At 35.7% G+C, this 20,835-nt stretch overlaps 1 protein-coding gene across 14 annotated transcripts in view; it reads right to left on the bottom strand.

Annotated features, from left to right (window-relative positions):
* Positions 1–9,174: 9,174 nt before the first annotated feature.
* Positions 9,175–20,835, bottom strand: part of LOC139118349 (dedicator of cytokinesis protein 9-like) — a 176,367-nt gene continuing 164,706 nt past the window's right edge. For 10 of the 14 annotated variants that reach the window (XM_070681631.1, XM_070681625.1, XM_070681620.1 and 7 more), the window contains one exon: positions 9,175–14,062. In XM_070681631.1, the coding sequence (XP_070537732.1) occupies positions 13,958–14,062 (105 nt within the window). In that variant the 3' untranslated portion in view covers positions 9,175–13,957. Of the gene's footprint in view, positions 14,063–18,016; positions 18,069–20,835 lie in introns of all 14 variants that reach the window. The other 4 variants (XM_070681627.1, XM_070681632.1, XM_070681633.1 and 1 more) reach the window with 2 other exon arrangements.

Below are 20,835 nucleotides of genomic sequence, written 5' to 3'. Positions count from 1 at the left end.
GAAACGTTTCACCGTATAATCACCGTCCCTCCGTCACTATGGTGGAGGGCCCTGGCACCGTGTAACCCCTGATAACAGTATCTTTTAAGTTGACCTTTGATAACCCACTTAAAAAGCGTCCGTGGCAACGGGCAAACCATTACTCTCGCAGAAAGTCACGCCGACTGGGCTTGTATTGGGACCTGTATATCCCCGAAAAAATGTGTAAGAAGCATCTTTTACAGCTAAATCAAGTAAAACAAACTACAGAAATATTACGGATAATTTTGCTAAAAATTGCGTTGCCAAAGCGAACTGGATCGACACCATTCGTGTTCGACTTCTAGGAAATGTTCATTCTTCTCCCACCAGCATATTGCAATACAATATATACACATTGCAAACATAACATACGTTGTACAATGTTAATCGTTTAAAATAGTTCTAGCCCGCGCTGTCATTCAATTCAAGTTGTCAACAATGTAAACACCGGACAGAGAGCACACATGCCGACTGTGTTGACAAATTGGACACTATGATTATTCGAATACAATAAGAAACTATATTTGTAATCAAAATGCTCGGAAAAGTACCCTGTTCTTGTTTTCACGAACTGAGATGATAAACTGAAAAAGTACTCATTGCCCTTGATTTTGGAAACACGCATGGGTACCCATTTCACTGAGAATGCCACAACCAAACCATCAGCAGATACAACAAATATTGATAGCTCCAGCCCAGAAACTCCTGTGAACCCCAGTAGACCTAATATTAAATGGGCAAAACACCAGACAGGTCGAAGGCTACTGGAAATACCAGTGAAATAGAATAATGAAAGGTCAACTGTTAAACAACAGATGATAAATGTCTTCACAAATCAAACATTTTTTGATTTTTTTTCTTTTTGGTGGCAATTAACTTTGTACAGTGCAATACTTTTCTTAGCATACCAGTGAGTGCATGCTGATGGAAAATTTTACAGAAGACAATACACCCATACATGTAACAACAAAGCCCCAACAGTTAAATTTGTGTTAGTAAAGTTACTGCTTTCTTTGATTGACAAACAGATTTGGAAAATTCTTGTATACGTTAGCGATATTTCTGGTTAAGAGAACTCAAATAAAACCCCAACAGAAGATGTCTACATATGTACCGCTATGATACTGCAGATTCATTCTAGATAGTTTCAAGAACTCCAATTATCTACTGATAAACTCAAGCAAATAAAATGAAAAATTCATGGAAAAAAAAACATTACAATACAAGTAAACAAAATTAAAAGTGTGTTTATTTCGAAATGCAACATAGAATTGTACAAATGAAGATTTGTGTCTGAAGAGTTATTATAAGAGTCAACTTAGAATTTATAGGAGGTCTTAGACAAAAATTTTGCTTAGAACCTTGAAAAGCACTAATGTGTGTGAACAAGTCATCTTTCAAAATTTTGACTAAGTAACCACTGCCTTGAGAGGATTGTGACATGTGTGACGCAGGAAAATTTAAAAATGAACAGTATTTTATGATTGATTGTGAAAAATGTAAACATGAATGAAATACATTGTTTTATGAAGCTGGCAAACGTATATTTAATTTTCACAAGTTCAAATGATAAGAAAATGTTTTTAAAACGTTTTTTAATGAATAAGCATAAACCTTGCACAATACGTTAGAAACTTTATCATTTCAGACAGCGACACCAATTAATCCATGGTATTTTTAGGCCAACCATATTTCGATCTGGAAATCACAGAAAGACATGATAAATTATGCATTTTGTTACGGATTTCAGACCAAAGGAAATGACGTTTTCAAGCAATTGTTATATAAATTCCTGTGAATTTGTGAACGAATTCAAAACTTTAAATAACGCGAGGTGCGTGATACATTTGCGACCAGGCGTTTTTCTAGTTTGGAAATAGAAAAACATTTGCGTGGAATCTGCTTTAAATTGATGTTTACGAGTGTTGACTAGCAATATTGCGCATAAAGTAGTTGCTTTTGTGCGACGTGTTCTGTCTTATTCGTGCGATAAAATCGAATATTGCAATTTGATACATAGCCCCTTATTTCGGATATGCGATTTTCGATATTGGTTTTGACCCGACCATGTTTATATTTTCAGTGATGATCTCGTCTCACTCAAACTGATACAGATGGACAAAACATCCGTCCACACCTTACTGTCTCGACAGTTTCCTTAAATCTCCAAAAGCCGTATCTTTTGGCTATTTTTTCAGAACCTTTGTTTTAAGACTTCCCACACTTTCTGCATTGAATCCATACACTGTAATTTTAAATGCTAAGTATTGAGCTTATCAACACAACCTATATAGTATAATTTCCATTTTTATTGGTGATTAAATTGTATTCAAGTCCAGATAGATTTCATTCATAAACAATAAACAATGATCACTACACACATACAAGCTTTGTTGACAAAAAGAATACTCGAAATTTCAGTATGACAAACGGATAGTTTGGTAGTTCATATACAGGAGCAGAATACTGAATAAACTTGCCACAAGGTACAGCTTATGTCCGTTTAGGGCGATACCGAAGGATTCAAATTGTTAAGCAACAGCTGCTAAGGATAATTTCCAAAATGAATCAAAATGCCAAGCTTTTTTTTTTTTTTGCATAAAAAATTTACAGAACCATATGATTCCAAAAGACTCAGGTTTGTCGCGCGATTGATCAGTGATGTCATACATATACAAATTTTCACAGCTCTACTTTAAAATGTTTCAGCTCCTACAAATTTGCACCAAATTTTCCAAATATTCAGAATCTAACACATGAGATACCTGTTTAGAGCCCCTAGCATAGATTAGATTATCTGTTCAAGTAAAACAGTTTTTGAACAGGAAAATGATAATCTACTGTGTCATTTTGTGAAACTTTGAAGGGTTTTACAGCGATATCTCATAAACGGTCTGGAATTTTTAGAAACGCATGCTTATCTATATTCTCATGTATGACTTCAATAATCCTACCAAAAATCAGCTTAATTGGTTTACGATTAAGAGAGTTGAAGGATTTTGAGCATTTTCAAAATCCTTGGAGTCGAAAATCGCAAATCGAAAAAGTTAGGAAAAACATACAAATAGTAAAAATAAAACTAAAAAGGTAAAGCCGACCAGGAGTACTGGTTCACCTCCCCGTTTCTTTTCATTTCGTTTCGTTTCTCTGAATAGCAACACCCACATGACTATTACTGTTTGGCGAATAAAAAATAAAAAATGCCGTGGCATGTCGATATGTCACATGAGCTGTTCAGTCAGTCATTTCAATCTTTTTTCAATATGCTGTTGTCTCTTACACTTACACACACAAACATACATTTATATATATATATATATATATATATTATATATATATATATATATATATATATATATATATATATATATATATATATATATATATATATATATATATGTAATTTATATATATGCACATGTGTATACATTTGTCTATTTGTTTGTATGGTTATTTATTCAACATTCTATGATATTGTATATTTGTTTGTTTGTTTATCTATTTGTTTTTTTGTCTGTGTTTATTATTTATAATGTATTTGTATGCTTGCTTATATATTTGTTTTTATTTTGTTTGTTTATTTGTTTGTTGTTTGTTTGTTTGTTTCCTGGCCGCTCTTTGGCTTTACTTCTGAAAAAGTAAGCATGAATCGGCGATGAAATTATGCATCCCCAGGGTGAACAAAGCCTACGACCTCATTTTTTGTGCACTTAACCATTAACAGATGCCCCTGTATACGGGCATGTAAAAATTCTGGAAGTCAGTAACATTTGCAAAGAGGGATGTCGTAAACCAAAAATGTGCTATTTTCTTGCCAAATGCCTGGTAGAATAGTGTGCATGAGAAACAAGATTCTTTTGCAGGCAAGAACGACACCGGTTTCTATCAACTTGGCAGGATCATGTGTGCAAACGAACCCAACAGGAAAAGTGTTAATATTGCAGCTCAAAAGCCAGTCATGGTGCTAGCGAGATGAGAACGGACAGTTGAAGCTTGTTGTGTTTTATGAATTGGCGATGAAATATGAATCCCACTGTAGACCATGGTTTTAGTGGGATTAACCCCCCCCCACCCCCCCCCCCCCTTTTAGACCAAGTTGCTGAAATATCCATCCCAGTGGGAGATATGTAAACTATACATATTGGCAAGTAATGGACAGTTGAAATTAGTTGTGTTTTTATGAGTTAATTGGGACTGAAATATCAACCCCATTGTAGATGCTTGTTTACTTAGACCAAGTTGCTGCAATATACATGTAGTTGCTGAAAGTAGCCCAATATACACATATACATATTGGCAAGTTATGGAAGTACACCCCTCTGGAAATTGCAAGCTTAGTTCAAGTTCAGATCTAGATTCTTAGCAAGGGCAAAGAAAAAGTTCAGTGTCTCCTGCATCACTGATGTTTATTGAACTAGCTAAGACCAAGTAAATAGTGAAAACAGTACTCAGTCCTGGAATGCAATTAAGAAGGGCAGTGTCATTGTTGTTGACAGGTCCACCAGCATTCCTTAATTCTTTACTTTTGGTGCTGCAACATCGACTGCAGTAGCCAGTCCGAGCCTTTCCCATCATTCTTCTCTCACTCTGCTGCTACTCTCCTACACCTCTTTCTCGCTAACTGTCAGTGACACATGGGTGTTCAGCTTTACCAGGTGTTCAGCTTTACCATCTTGCCCTGTGGTTTATCAAGAAAGTTGTTTTTGTGTAGCAGTAGAAAATCAAGCTTATATCCTGATAAAATGGTGTCCCCAATGTTAAGTTGGTGATGCTCTAGTCGGGATATTTACATAACAACATTTAGTGACACCTGCCACAAATGCTGTCCATGACATCAATATTGCGCAACGGACGTCATGCTGTTCCCGGTATGTCAAAACAGAGGACTGAAAAATAGTCTCATTCTTGACAATTTATCAAGATTGCCTTTGAATTTACTTAAAATGTCCACCTCAGGACCTCTGGCCAGTTATATTTTTATTCAACGTAATCTATCATCAGCCAAGCTTATTGCTTTTGTCGTGTTTATTATGAGTGTAAAAGTGTCCCGAAAATGTTTTTTAACTTTTCTTGGTTTCAAAGCGTGAACATCTTCCTTGTCTTGCACACAATGTGAATTGATGTGCATTCACAGAAAGTTTTTGAAATTTGCACCAGTGATTGACAACATTAACTCAAAAAGCTTGTCTTGGGATTTTAATCTGTCCTACTTTTTATGTTACATACTTTGAAAGGTGTTAGACTGAAGATCAGTTACGCCAAAGTTCACAATTTGAATAAACATCGTTCACTGGGATTGTGCATACCAAGTTTCGCAGTCGCACAATTGCCATTTAAGAAGAGAATTTTTAACAACAATGGGAAACTTGCCCCAAAAATACAATATGAAAATTTCCCCTACAATTTGAAGACTTTTAATGAAGGTTGCCCCTCCAGGAAAATGTATATCAAGTGTTAAAGCAATCAGACACACGGCTTCACTCATCTTAACAGTTTGGGCCATTTCCAAAATTGGCGACGCTATACCATAATATTATTTCCATGATTAGCCAATCACCAATCAGAATTTGTCATTGATGATAAGATTGCAGTCACTGCAGGTTCTCCAGCAGTGTATGAATCACTATCGGCTACTTTCGGCCGTTGTGTAGGCCGTAAAATCCAAAACTTCACACTTCCTTCATGATGAACATGATCCTATGTTCTCAAAGAACACTATGACAAACAATAGGACCATCAAACAAAGCAGCAATCAAGATATGTACGATTCATTCAGTTATATATTTCGCAGGACTTCAGGCCAGGGTCTGGGGATCACAGCAATATATGGGGTTTGGTTGTCTGAGCCAGAGATTATGACAGAATATGGTGTGATTAATTGTTTATTTCACAAACAACATCCATATTCTTATGAAATGTGCAACATGAAGTGATTCGGCAAACCCCTCTTTCACAACTGACAATGTCTTTTGACACGAATCTACGATAATACACGAAGAAATTACGTGAATGTTGCAATGAAGAAGTTTATAGCAAGTTAACGCAAAGAAACGACACGGAGACAGGGCTTGGCCGAAACCCAGGGGTGATGGAACATCCGGGCGTCGTGGCGGCCTTTCCCGTGAAGCCAGTCGCAGATTTGAATGACCTCAAGGGAGGGCAACGTGTTACCCAGGATGCACCTACTGCCACGGCGGGGATGCACGGCGTCGTGGCGGCCTGGAAGATGACACGGACCCCTTGTGGGATCATGCCATGCATCGGGCAACGTGGTACCATGGTCCCTCCGAATCCGCGACAGCAGCCCCATGGAACTTTATTGAGATTTGATCATCCAAATAACATCAAGATAGAAATGTGACAAACTGTAATATGTCTGTATGTGGGTTGCTAATGCCGCAGCTTGCTTTCATTTTTTTTTTTTTTTTTTGTGGTGGGTGGGAGGGGATTTGTGATGTGTACGTTATCGTTGCAGGAGCTGAAGTGGCGGCAAATGGCTTTGGCCAAGGGGGGTATGCATGGATAGCTGATGGTCAGTGATGCGAGCAGATAACGGGTTGGACGTCATGCAAGGCATGCATGGCATTCAGAGTTCAACATATTATGGCGTATGTAACCATGGATGCATGTGGAGGTTGCAAGGAAATACTACTCTGGAGCTGTGGGTGTCAATGGCATGCTGGTTACTGATTGGCTAATGAAAGGAAAAAATTATAAGTGACAACATCACTGTTCGCTCCCATATAGTTATCAAAACAAGTCAACAATTGTATGAAACATGGACATACATATACAGACAGACTGATATACACAGACTGGCACAGAGTGATGACATTGACCCCAAGTATGCCTTGGCCCATGGAGAGTGATAAAGATATAACAAACAACTGAATGTAATGATAAAATAGTTAAGTATAGGCCTATACAGGCACTGAGAGTGAATATGTTACAGCAATTTGATTAGTTTCTTTTCCTTGTCTACTTCTGTGAAAATCTTTAAGACAATCAATCTGCAAGGCAGTTTATGTATTGACAAATATGTTATCTTTAACAAGCACACAGTAAACTGTTCTTGATTTTTCATTTACAATATTTGACATGGACTGAAATACATAACATGTAACCAATGTTTACACTTTGCCCATACAATAGATACATGGAGAAATTTCATCATACAATCATCAATTCAAAAACCCTACAGGGAAAAGTAAACATTGTTTTCTTCCAGAACAGCTGGTGCATCCACAACTGGAACAACTTACAAACTTAACCAAGTACACAAGGATGATGACACAAGAGATAAAGTTAAACTGTGGTGGACTTGACTATTCCTTTCAAATCCTTACCAAACTTGACATCTTAAACTAAAATACACTGCATGGTTAATTACGCATAAAAACACATTGGGGTGGACCATTTGATAAGGGATGGTGTCTGGAAGATCGATGAGGTACATCATCTTTTATATCCGATCCATTGTACATTCTTTTTTCCCCACTCTCCCACCTTTTCTTTTTGTCAAACCTTCTCTGGCTGAATTTTTATTGGCATTTGTTTGGAATTTTTTCAAAATCTGCCAGGATTTTTTTACCGCATTTCAACACCAAATAAAGTTTACCATATCAAATGCTTACTAAATCACCACATTATATACTCTTAGTTCCAGTAGGTATAAAATTACCAAAAACAATCTTAAAAATACAAAATGAAAGATATCCCAGTAAAACTGACAGTTTCGCAAAGTTGCCCCAAAAATTCAAAATTCCGGATTTCAACTTAATTTCAATATATCTTATTAACAAAAACCCTAAGAACCGGTTTACTAAATATCAAAGCAATCAGACTGGTAAATTTTGAGAAACAAATTTTTGGACCAAAAATGAGAAAAATTGCCCCCAAAAATACAAAATTGCATATTTCATCCTAATTTTAAATATATCTAATTAACATAAACCCTAGGAACCTGTACACTAGATATCAAAGCTACCAGATCAGAAGTTTTAGGAGAAAAAATTTTGACCAAAAAAGGCAAAAATTGCCCCAAAAATAAAAAAAAATTGGCAGTTTCAACATACCTTCAATGCATTATATTGAGATTAATCTTAGATACCTGTATACCAAATATCAGAGCTTTCAAATCAGTAGTTTTTGGATAAAAAATTTTTTTTATCAAAAATTGGGAAAATTGCCCCAAAATTACAAATATGACAATATCAATACAATTTGTACAAGCATGACTGAGGTCATCCTGAGGAACATGAATATTAAATATTTTTGGCACTGACATGTGCATTTGAACAAATTCACATCTCCACCCCTAGGTGCACCTGTACACCAAATACTAAGACAGTAGGTGCTACAGTTTAGGAGTTTTTGATGTGGACGGACATACATACATACATACATACATACATACGTACATACATACATACATACATACAGATGACATTTTTGTACCTTATACGAATACCTCCCATTTGCATATATACATATGCATATATGGGAGCTAAATATATTATGGTATAGCATTGCCAGTTTTGGAAATGACCTAGATTGAGAAGGTACTAAGTTTTTAACCCTTTCAGTGCCAAATTAAATTTTTGTCCCCTTTAAAAAATAAATCGCTGTCCATTTTTGGCATTTTTGCCAAAATAAACTATGGAAAAAACTATAGCCAATGAAATGTGATGTCCATTTGGTCCAAGATTATTAAAAAAAGTACAGAAAAATTCATAAAATTGGTAAAATGTTGCACTAAATTTTAGCAGGAACCATTGCAGCGCTCAAAGGGTTAACCAAATCTGGCAAGTGGATACAGAGTTTCAGCAATTTGCTGGATTTTGCATTTTTTACCTCATTTGCACATTTTGACACTAAACATGTTCATTTGAACAAATTCACATCTTCGCCCCTAGCTGCACCTCTACACCAAATTGTACAATGGTAGGCCCTGTGGTTTTTTGAGTGTTTGAGATTTTGATGTGGCTGAATATACAGAGAAACATACATATATATATCCAGACATGCAGATGCCACATACTGGGTAATTATCAGATAAGCTCTCTTTAGTATACATACATATACCAAATTTCAGATATTAATTGCAGCATAGATGACGAAATCCTCTACATACAATACAGCAGACACCACTACTTGTTTTAGATTTGATTTTATTAATTTCATTATTCAATTCCATCAATTTATAAACACTGCTGCATCATGTGGTTGAAAAACAAAACATCTTTAAGTCACATTAAATCCTAATGATATACACACCATGCAATTTATACTAAGTTGCTGTTGATCAGAAACAAACCATGAGCTGATGACAGCATTTAACAGATTAATGGCAAATCAACAGCAATCCAAGCAAAACTGCCAAACCATAGTATACATTACTTTCATATCTGACCTTATGGTAGAAATTAGAGAACAGTGAATGGAAATTGCATCTTTACACTTAAAAATATACAAAGATGCAAGACAACTATCATGAACAGAAAAACTCAAAATTTTACAGGAACATTTTATAGAGATGAGACATTAGGGAGCGTTCAGTTATAATGGATGGGAGTGGGCTGGCAAATCGAGGGGGGTTTCAACTTGAATTTGAAAACTGCAAAGGGGGATCATGTATTTTTCAAATAACTCAGAGGGGGGGGGGGGGGGGTCCCTTAATTTTCATAAGTATCCGTCCCATCAAAATGCAGTTTCAGTGTTCAGAAATATTCTGGGAGATAAAAATGATTCGCTGCATGATTTCATTCTCTGAAGTCATTTAACTGTAAATTTGAACAAAAGTATAATTATCTGTCACATGAACATCTTGACTTGGCAACTCTGAGGCTTGTCTTATTGTAAATTGAGCTCACTGAGGGCAATGAACAATTCCTATTACTTACACATATTAGAGATATGGCAAGTTTTGTCAGGGAAATTATTTAACAGTTACCTGTAGACTACTAGTACCATGGAAAGTGAAATTATACTTTTAGGTGAAATTCCAATATCATAATTGTTGTCCACATCTGAACTTTCAAATACCCTATTTGAATCAAGTACATTTGTATCAATTATCAAACACCTATAAAAGCACAAATTAATTTAGTCTAGCATTGTAAAAAAATTATTCATAGTTTCCTCATAGACTCTCATGTATAGTGGATGAACATTTGCAGTGAAATTCCAAAATCAGATTTTTTATACACATAATATGCACCTTTAACCATCATATTCTAATCACGTACAATATGTTAATTATTCAACGTCTGTACATGCACAAGTACAGCAAGTTTTTCATCGAAAAAAATTATTCACAATTTTATCATAGACTCCCATGTATAGTGGATAAACATTTAAGGTGAAATTCTAAAGTCAAATTTTTTGTCCACATACCAGTTGTAACAACCCTATTCCAATGAAGTACATTTATGTCAATTATCAAATATCTATAAATGCATTTATATAGTTTTGAATTAAAAAGTACCACATAGTTTTCTCATAGACTGCCATGTATAGCTGGATCAACAGCTGATTATCAATTAAATCTAACTATCAAAATTTTGTACACACACGCTTGTGCAAAAATATTGCAATGCACCTGTAATTTCTGTCAAATCCCTGTGAGGGGTAATTTCAATATTATACGAAGTATAAAGAAGGGAAAATTTGAATATTCACACATACCTTGTGAGTTTGTAAGGAGGGTACATTTGAAAACATCTGAGAATTCTTTTTTTATTCTATCCCCTCCAGAGGTGTTTGTGCGTGTAGCTTTAGTCAAACAATGTTGGGGGTGGGGGTATCATGCAATTTTTGTCATCTTAAAGGGGGAGGGGGTCATCAATTTTTTGGTGCGATGGGTAAGGGAGTTCATTTATTTTGACTGATCCGCAGGAAGAATTTGTCGTCCCACCCCAGATAATAACTGAATGCTCCCTTATGGCTCACCCAATGCTTCACTGTGTAAAGAAAATCATCGAAGAAGGTGACTCCATGTCAACTCTGTAATTACTTGGTGGAATACTTTGTGATTAGTCTGATTCATTCTGTGGCAAACTATGTCTTTCATGAGAAAAGATGCTAAAGACTACACTAAATCTCTGTGTAATTTTAGTACAGGACTATAGCAACAATAAGTCATGATGGAGATGATAATTTTCCCTGTCATTCTTAAACTAAATTGAAAACAATTAAAATCCACAAAAACTAAAAATTAAATCAATAAGATGTAAAAACTAAACAAACTTCCTTGATAGAAATGTTACATTTCTTTACCTTTGGCTTAAAAATGTAATGTTCTGTGTATCTAAAGTCAGCTGATACTGAAATGTTTAACAAGGACACAAAAGAACTTTTATTTTAAGAGATCCTAAACTATAGATCAAATATACATGCATCAAGGTGATCAGACAGGAACAAAACTTGATGTTTAGGCACATGTATTATGAGAAAAAAATGAAAAAATCTGGGGTCAATGCCAAGTTTTAACTTTGGCTTAATATTATTGAATATTACTGTTAATTGAACTTTGATCTCAACATGCTAGATTTAGTCACTGAAATGTTTGGTAGCAGCACTACAATCTTAGTCTTTGCATATTTCATCACGTGTCTGAACATCACAACATTGGAATCAGGTTATTCTGCTGACAAAGGTTGTAGTGCTGTAACTGAAATTTTTGGTGACTAAATCTTGTGTGTTGAGATCAAAAGTTCAATTGACAGTAATCAGCTACCAAAACAGATGAATTTCCATGCAAAAATTATTGAATATTGTTGATAAATATTGATAACAATGCTAGGAAAAACGAATTCTCCACATTTCTTTTTGAATTGTACCGATGAAGGTTATTTTCGATTTCTCACAAGTTCTCCTGTTGATAAATGTAATGATGAGACACATCAAAATAGCTGTATAATTACATCTAGTAAAAGATAGAACCTTACATATTTCAGTCGAAATTTTTCAAGTAAACCAGTAAACGTGACATCCTCTCTCAATAAAACAACATTTTTGAAATCATTTAAAGTGAGAATTGTGCGAAGAAGGGTGTGCTTAGTTGGGTTTTCTGACTTTATAAATCATCCAGAAATGTGTCTACTTATGCAAGTGGGAGACATGCCAGACTTCACTGAAGAATCTCCAAGGGTACAAAACATAATGAATCATGGAATATCTCTGATAGTTTGCGGTGACCTAATATGATAGGGATTGAATTGTGTTCTCTCTGACAAATATGAGTCAGTGGTGGTAATGTTTAATAGCATGCCAACTTTGCCAAATTTTTAGAGTGAATAGAGCATAAAACAGTGTAGTTTATAATTCAATAATGAATGTGAACTGATCACAAAGACAACTGAAGTATAAACTGATTGCATTTATACAAAACTGACTCTACTAACAAATGCACTAGTTCTACTGCATGTTCATTCCTGATTCTTCTTGTGTACACGTATGTAAGGCATAGCAGTGGAATTAAGCTTTAAAGTGAGCAGCATTTATAACCTTCTATATCTGCTGTGAAATTTCAATTCCTCTGTCTTAGCCTTTGTAAACGTTCTGTTTCATAAACAATCTATCTCGCAATTGCATAGTACAATTTAAGAGTAAGTCTTACTGGTCCCAACTTTTCTACATCACCAACCAGATATCATGTAAGTTTTAGACATTTCTGCTTTATCGTAAATTAGAGCAAAAGACAATGTAGCTTAATTGAGGCAGTCTAAATATTACAGGTTTGCAAAAATTTTGTTTAGCTTTCCTAATATTTGGATTAGAATTATTGATTACGAAGCATGGAGTAGTAAATTCAGGAAATTTTGAAATGTGCTTTCCATTTTGAGCTTGTTGCCATTTTCAGCAACTTTGCAAGTACACTTTAACATGTAACAATGCACCATTTATAACCTTCTATATCTCTAAGTCAGAACTTGTTGCTATTTATGAAAACAAAGAATTACTTTAAACTGAAGAGGGCATAAATACAATTGCCCTGGTCAAAATGAAATTGTTTGCAGTGAAGTACATCATTGTCCGCATATAAAAAAACAATATTTAGCAATGTGTATGCATAGTAGACATTTTTTGTTAGACTGGTGTTTTTGTTTGAATTCAGATATGCAAATGCTATTCACTGAAATGTACACAAGAAGTTCGAAACTTGACAACACTACAAAAAAACATAAAACACAACAATTTGGATGAAAACACTGACTGTCAGACAGTAGACACACTATTAGGCAATTTTGCAATTAAAGGTTGAGATAGCACCTTGTATCGTTTTAAGAATTCTATAAATCTTATTGCATTATGCAAAACAGGCAGTTTTCAAAAAAACACTTTTGGTTAATCAATTCCATGACTTATAAAGTGAATTAACTCCACTTATTACTACATTATCTGCAGCTATTTAATAGTTTGAGCTGAAGCAGATTCTAGTATGTAGATAAAATATGTCAAAATTTGCATACAAACATGTATGTACATATCAAGTAGTCATTGGGGTACTAATTCAAAATGAAACTTCTGTGCTGCTAAATGCAGTAATGATATCAGACCAATTATTCTGGTTGTCTACATTCCTCTACACTGGCCAAACCATATTACAATCTGGGTGTAAATATATTTGTTATGTAAAAATTACCATGAGTGTCTCATATCCTGCAATCCACTGCCTTCTTTCTTGAAATTTTGTCAAGTGTGTTACTTCTAACAAGCTAATATAAAGCTATATTTCATTCTGAGCTTATTATGTCCAAAATATTTCATTGATTGCAGTGGACGCAATGAAAAAGAAGGGCTCAGGCTCTTGAAATATTCGGGATATTATAAACTCAGATTGTGACAATTGAGATTCGTAACAAACAGTATTAAATTGTTTGAAGGAAATTCCCTGCAGTGAATGCCTTCTTGATGACACTACGTTCTATCATTCTTACACTGAAGACTGGCCACTAATTTGTGTGAAGACACTGATTGATGATCTGTTTGAAGTCATGGATTGTGGTCTGCCCTTACTGTTAGAGTCAGAGTGGCCCAACTGAAATTGAAGTAGAAAAAAGAATGTTAGAAACAAGGTACACGTACAGTGTTGAATCAGTATTCAATTTGAATAATAGATATCAAATAAGTTGAAATCATGCAATATTCATGTCAGCTTTTGTCTTGTGAATGTTAAACTCAGATACACAAATACTCATGCTAGGAATTGTTTGACATGATATGTGACCTATGAGAAATGTAAAATCCTCTCAGGATTGTTATTTCCGTGAGTGCTGCCTACCTAAAGGATGAACAGATTGCCATTTGCATATTGTTAATCAATAAAATCTGACAAAAGTCTTGTCTTATAAGGTGTCCCATTTCTCAAGCATAAGAACGTAGGGACTCCTTTCAAAAACTAATCAATCAGTTACCGCTTTGTAGACTCCAACATCGCTAACAAAAAACTCTCTAGGATTCCTATAAGATAAAGCCTGAAATAATTCCTATAGTAGGACTGGGGATTGAGTAACAGGACAAACAAGGTTGATGGTATAGGATCATATAGGGTTCCCACATACAGGTCCTATACGAATTCTATGGGTTGTTTCGCAAACCCTTCATTGCACAAATAGGAATTATATACAAATCCAAGGGGGGTCTTATTGGGAGCCCTGCATGTGTCAGATAGGGTCTGTATGTACGGTATGCTTATTTGTATGATATTTAACTTTCGCAAGAACCTGTAGAGGGTACGTAAAATCAAAGTGTATAATCTCACCTATTTTTTGTATGTTTGAACTTAATTGAATTGCATAAAACAATATTATTTCAAAAAATCCATAATGTTGTAGAGGCAGCTATTTCTATAGTAGTGTATTTCACGGTTAAAGTTGTGAAAAATTCACCCTGTCAGGAAACATCATTCATATTCGCTGCGTATTGGTCACGTACGTGCCATGACGTCAGAAGTGGCCAACACGTGAGAGCAATCCCCTGTGAGCAATATAGTCAACACATTGGGTACCAACTTCAAGAAGATCTCAGGTAGTTTGCCATGATAAATAGATGCATGGTTTTGGGCAGCAACAACACAAACCTGGATGGTTGTAGTCTACATACGTGCTGTCAATTTGGTGTGGATCTTGAAATATTTCCATGAGAGCATGGCAGAGTTGTGTGTTGAGTGTCAGTATGATAATACCAGCAGCCAACCCCACGCCGAGTCAACTGCTGTGTACTGTACAGGAATAGTATGCCTGAACATGGAGCCGATCCACCAAGGATATTCTATGAATGAGACTGAAGCCTTTCATAATCAGTAGCTCCCTAAACTGTACTACTTGATAAACTGCACTGTGTTGTAACGCCTAAAATACTACAGCTGTAAATCTGTTCAACCAACGCACTGACGTTGGACGTGGGAGTCTATAGCCAGAACATTAGGAGTGATACGTATTGAAAGGGGTCAAATCAGGCTCACTGCTTCAGTTAATAAATTCTATTGTGTAAAGTTTGCACTTTTTTCCAGGCTCTATATCAAGTCGTTTAGGTCTGCCATTCGCATCATTAATTACAAAACTCTAGTAAGTTAAATATACAGAACCAACTAAGGTCAATTAAGTTCACGGTTTGGCAAGGTCTAGAGTGCAGCATGCAGCAAGGTCAAGAAATCTCATATTACCTGCTGGTCTCACATGAGGCATATTTTAAATGGCTATTAGAATTATAATTATGGCTAATATTACAGAAAAACTATTTGTAGTGTTCTCTATACAAACAGCTACAGTAGTAGCAAATTTTTCTAAAGGTTTGAATGGCAGATCTGACATCAACATTCACATACCGGTAATAGTAGTACACAAAAGTTTACAGTATCTGTATAGAGTACCTGTAGGGTACCTATAAGAACTCCACAAAAGCTGTACGGTAACTAAATAGGGTTCCTGTAAGAACCCTACATTTACCTCATATAAAACCTTTGTAGGGTTCCCTGTAAGAGTTTCCATAGGAGTCCTATATGACCTGTATGCATGTTTACTATGTGATTCCTAAAGGGCCTATACAAGGAATCCCATCAGAACCCTGTTGAATTCCTGTAAGAATATGGTGCCTGTACTATCACCCTTGTCTGTCCTAGAGCAAGAGAGGGCGCCATGGTTCGTCATGAAGGTAAGTATTACTTAGAGAAATTAAACTCGTGGGGGGGGATTTTCCATTTGTATTACACAATTATAACATACCTGGATGCTCAGAAGACATATCTCTGAGATAAGCAGAAGTGAAAAGTATAATGAGATCTCCATTGAAATAGCTGAAGAATTTCTAGCAGAGGAATGCCAGGGAATAAAGCCTGGAAAGCTGGAAGAGCCCTGACTTAATGTGCTGTAAACCTAGTCAAGTTTAAAGTAAAACTTGAAAGAGTCAACAACAGAAAAACGAAGAGCTAATCCCTTTTCCTACATTTAGAGTGCTGAAGATTCTCTCTCAGCACTGTAGCTGGATAGAGAACAGCGTCTTTTCCCTCCGTATCTAGCCAATGAGTTAAAACATAGGGCCAATGTCTCTGAAGCTACTATAGACATGGATACAAAATCAAGTATTTCCTGACTGTATGAAATTATCTCTCTAAAGTCATTCTAGGGACCTGTAAACCAAATATTAAAGCTGTCTAACCAGCGGTTTTGAAAAAACAAGTTACCCAACAGTCGACAGAGCTCTGCTGTGTTATGTAGAGAATAACTTTTGTGACAAATGTATTGATGAAGAAGGTGGATATCTTTAATAGCTCATTTCAGGATGGCCTGACCAAAAATGGCAAAATTAGCTGCAAAAATACAAATTTGATGATTTCATCATAATTTCAATATATTACATTGAGATAAAGCCTAGGAACCTGTATACCACATATCAAAGCTATCAGATGAGTAACTTTTGAGAAACAAATTTTTGACCAAAAATGGCAAAAATTGACCCAAAAATACAAAAATTGAAGATTTCATCAAATTTCACTATATCACACTAAGACAACCCCTAGGAACCTGTATACCAAATATCAAAGGCATCACACAAGTAGTTTTGAGAAACACATTTTTTGACCAAAAATGGCAAAAATTACACCAAAAATACAAAATTGCAGATTTTGTCATATATTCAATATATCATATTAAGTTTATCTGTAGGAACCTGTATACCAAATATCAAAGCTGTCAGATGAGCGGTTTTGATGAAATAAAGTTTTGACCAAAAATGACAAAAAAATTCCATAAAAATACAGATTTACATATTTCATCACAATTTGAACAAATCTAAGTTTGGTTATCCCTAGGGACCTGTATACCAAATAACAAAGCTGTCTGACCAGCGGTTATGAAGAAGATTTTTTACCAAAAATACCTTTTTTGGCACTAATTTTTAAATATTTTCAACAATATCAAAAAATTAAAAAAAAGTTTCTCAAAATCATATTTTTCAACTACACAACAAATCAGTAAGTACTGCGGTTCTCAAGATATTTGAGTGGACGGACGCCTCACAAACGGACATACATACATACATACATACATACATACAGACTGACAACAGATGCCAGACGGATACCCATCCCATTAGGTTCTATAGACTATAGTCTATAGTAGCTGATAACTGGTGGATAAGGAGGCTGTGATGCAACCCTATTTAATGCATTTAGTACCAAAGAGAAACTGCACTGTGGTACCACAGTACAGTGCATGTAGCAGGTCTTGCAGGAGTACAAAACTGGATTGGAAGCCATGCTGAGTGATGAGAAAATTCCCGAAACCCAAAATGCATGTGCAACCAATGAGAAATGGACAAAGGCAACAAACATACAAAATAGGAAAGAGGGCCTAGCTTGACTAGCAAGCTGAGTAACAACATTCCCATGGTTAGTTAAAATAACAGAATCAAGTCACAGACTTTGCATTGTCTTACTTATATTTTATAGTTATCTAATGCAATACTCAAGAGTAAAATGATAGAGAGAACTCACCACACGCTGTGACTATAGTCCTTTAATAATGGTAAGATCTTGGTATCAGTAACTGATATAGATTATGAGTGAAAACACACGCAGATGGGTATGAATATGAAAGAGAAATTAGAGTGACAGGCTTGACAATGTTAGTAATCAGTCATTATGAGGAAAGCATTTGAAGATCTGACAGAGAAGGGATGAATGGAGGTTCAACAGTTAAAGCTATGATGTATTATCAATAGATAGCATTTCCAGCATCCTTATAAAGTCTGAACAAGTGTTCCTAAACGTGATGACTTGATTACATTGTCAACAAATAGTGATCAATGAGTAAACATGCAGTATAAAACCGTCCAATTTCTCTCTATCTATAGGATTGTACTCTGTAAACAAGTCAGTATAAAATAAAACTTGAAGGTAATACAAACTTTTATCAACACGAAACATGAGAGAATAAGGTTGCAGGTTTTTTTATTTTTTCTTGACAAATGAAGTTTTTGTTAATTGTTAAAGAATCATTTTGTTGAACTGCTGAACAACAAATGTACATGCAATTTCACTACAATTTCAACAAACCTGAGATTACCCTAGCAACCTGGATACCAACATTCAAACCAATTGGACAAGCTCCTTTACAGAACAAGTCATCGTTGATGACACAGTCCCCACTTGTTAATGGGTACTTTGATTACAGGTCATCAGAGAGGATAGAGTCCTCTTCATTAGGTCTGTGATAAAAATACTTTTGAATAAATTCGCTTGATACATGTCTGAGTTGTAGTTCAAGACATGAAAAAATCGTAATAAAATTGCCACCTGGCGGCCATATTGGATCGTATCACAAAACAAATCAATGTGCATATGTATGACATAGGTCAATGTCCTTGTACCAACTTTGATTAAAATCGGTTGAGATATGCCTGAGTTATGGCTTTGTACATGAAAAAATCATAACAAAATGGCCGCACAGCAGCCATATTGGATTGTATCACAAAACAAATTAAGGTGCATATGTATGACATTGGTCAATCTCCTTGTAACAACTTTGAATAAATTCGCTTGATACATGTATGAGTTATGGTTCTGGACACGAAAAAACGTAATAAAATGGCCACACAGCGGCCATATTGGATTGTATCACACAACAAATCAATGTGCATGTGCATGACATATGTCAATGTCCTTGTACCAAGTTTGAATAAAATCGGTTGAGATATGCCCGAGTTATGGCTCTGTACATGAAAAAATCGTAACAAAATGGCCGCACGGCGGCCATATTGGATCGTATCACAAAACAAATTGATGTGCATAGCTATGACATTGGTCAATGTCCTTGTACCAACTTTGAATAAAATCAGTTGAAACATGCCTGAGTAATGACTTTGTACATGAAAAAATCGTAATAAAATGGCTGCATGGTGGCCATATTGGATTGTATCACAAAACAAATTGACGTGCATATATATGACATAGGTCAGTGTCCTTGTACCAAGTTTGAATAAAATCGGGTGAGATATGTCTGAGTTATGGCTCTGTACATGAAAAAATCGTAACAAAATGGCCGCACGGCGGTCATATTGGATCGTATCACCAAAAGAATTGACAAGCATATCTATGACATTGGTCAATGTCCTTGTACCAACTTTGAATAAAATCAGTTGAAACATGCCTGAGTTATGGCTCTGTACATGAAAAAATCGTAATAAAATGGGCGCCTGGCAGCCATATTGGATCGTACCACAAAACAAATCAACGTGCATCTGTATGACATATGAAGTAATCCTTGTACCAAGTTTGAATGAAATCGCTCCAGGCATCTCTGAGATATCTGCGTGAACGGACGGACGGACGGACGGACGGACGGACGCACGCACGCACGCACGCACGGACATGACCAAACCTATAAGTCCCCCCGGACGGTGTCCGTGGGGACTAAAAACTTTTTTTGATCAAAAACATGAAAAATTGCAGGCTACAGATACACAAATTATACCATGATTGAACCTGACTATGGTTACCCCTCGCAACGCAAATGAGTTAAGGCAGGGGTCCAGACCGAATTTCTGCTGAAATTAATTTCTCAAAAACTACTGGTCATATTTTGATGAAATTTGGTACACATACATAGTTGTGATAGCTCTTTCAGTTTATGTCATTTAAATTTGCATAAAAGGTGTCATGTGATTTTTATACCGACATTTACCCACCAAAATTGATTATATTATGTATCAGCATCTTGTAAACAACGTTTAAACTTTATTTTTTCGGCATATGATAACAGAGTGGACTCGGGTCAATCGACTAATACACTTTACCAAGCAAATTTTGGAGGTAATCACCTGATATTTCTGCCAAATACGTACGATTTGTAGGAAAAATCAATTCTTGTGTGAATTTCAGTAATTTTTAAAGGAAACGTTACCGAATCATACATGTTTAAGGTAATTGTAAAGATATTTTAAATGTTAGTTTGAGGATAGCAAAATTTCTGAAAAATAGGGCAATCTAAAAGTTGAAATTTTAGAAAGAAATCCGGTTGCTGTGTACGCGATTGGGCCATCTCGCAAGCCATCCAAAAGGTCATGACCCCATCGCCTATTACCAAAACGATTTGTAATTGTAAGTTGGAAAGTGGATTCACACACCATTCCTCTTGTCCTGTGTGTCCTTTAAAGTGTTTTGTGTCTGTATTGGGTAAGATTGTTAGTGTGACAATTAACAAAGGGTTTGTTAATTTGAAATAAGTCTTGGCGAGAAGTGGGCATAGTTGGAGTGGCTCAGACCACCTTGACCTTTTGACCCCTCGTTTCGTAACTGGTTTGTTCCTCAGTCGC

Source organism: Ptychodera flava, chromosome 19 (assembly GCF_041260155.1).
Source record: "Ptychodera flava strain L36383 chromosome 19, AS_Pfla_20210202, whole genome shotgun sequence".
In the NCBI taxonomy this organism is placed as follows: domain Eukaryota; kingdom Metazoa; phylum Hemichordata; class Enteropneusta; family Ptychoderidae; genus Ptychodera; species Ptychodera flava.
This window is presented reverse-complemented; position numbering and strand designations above follow the sequence as displayed.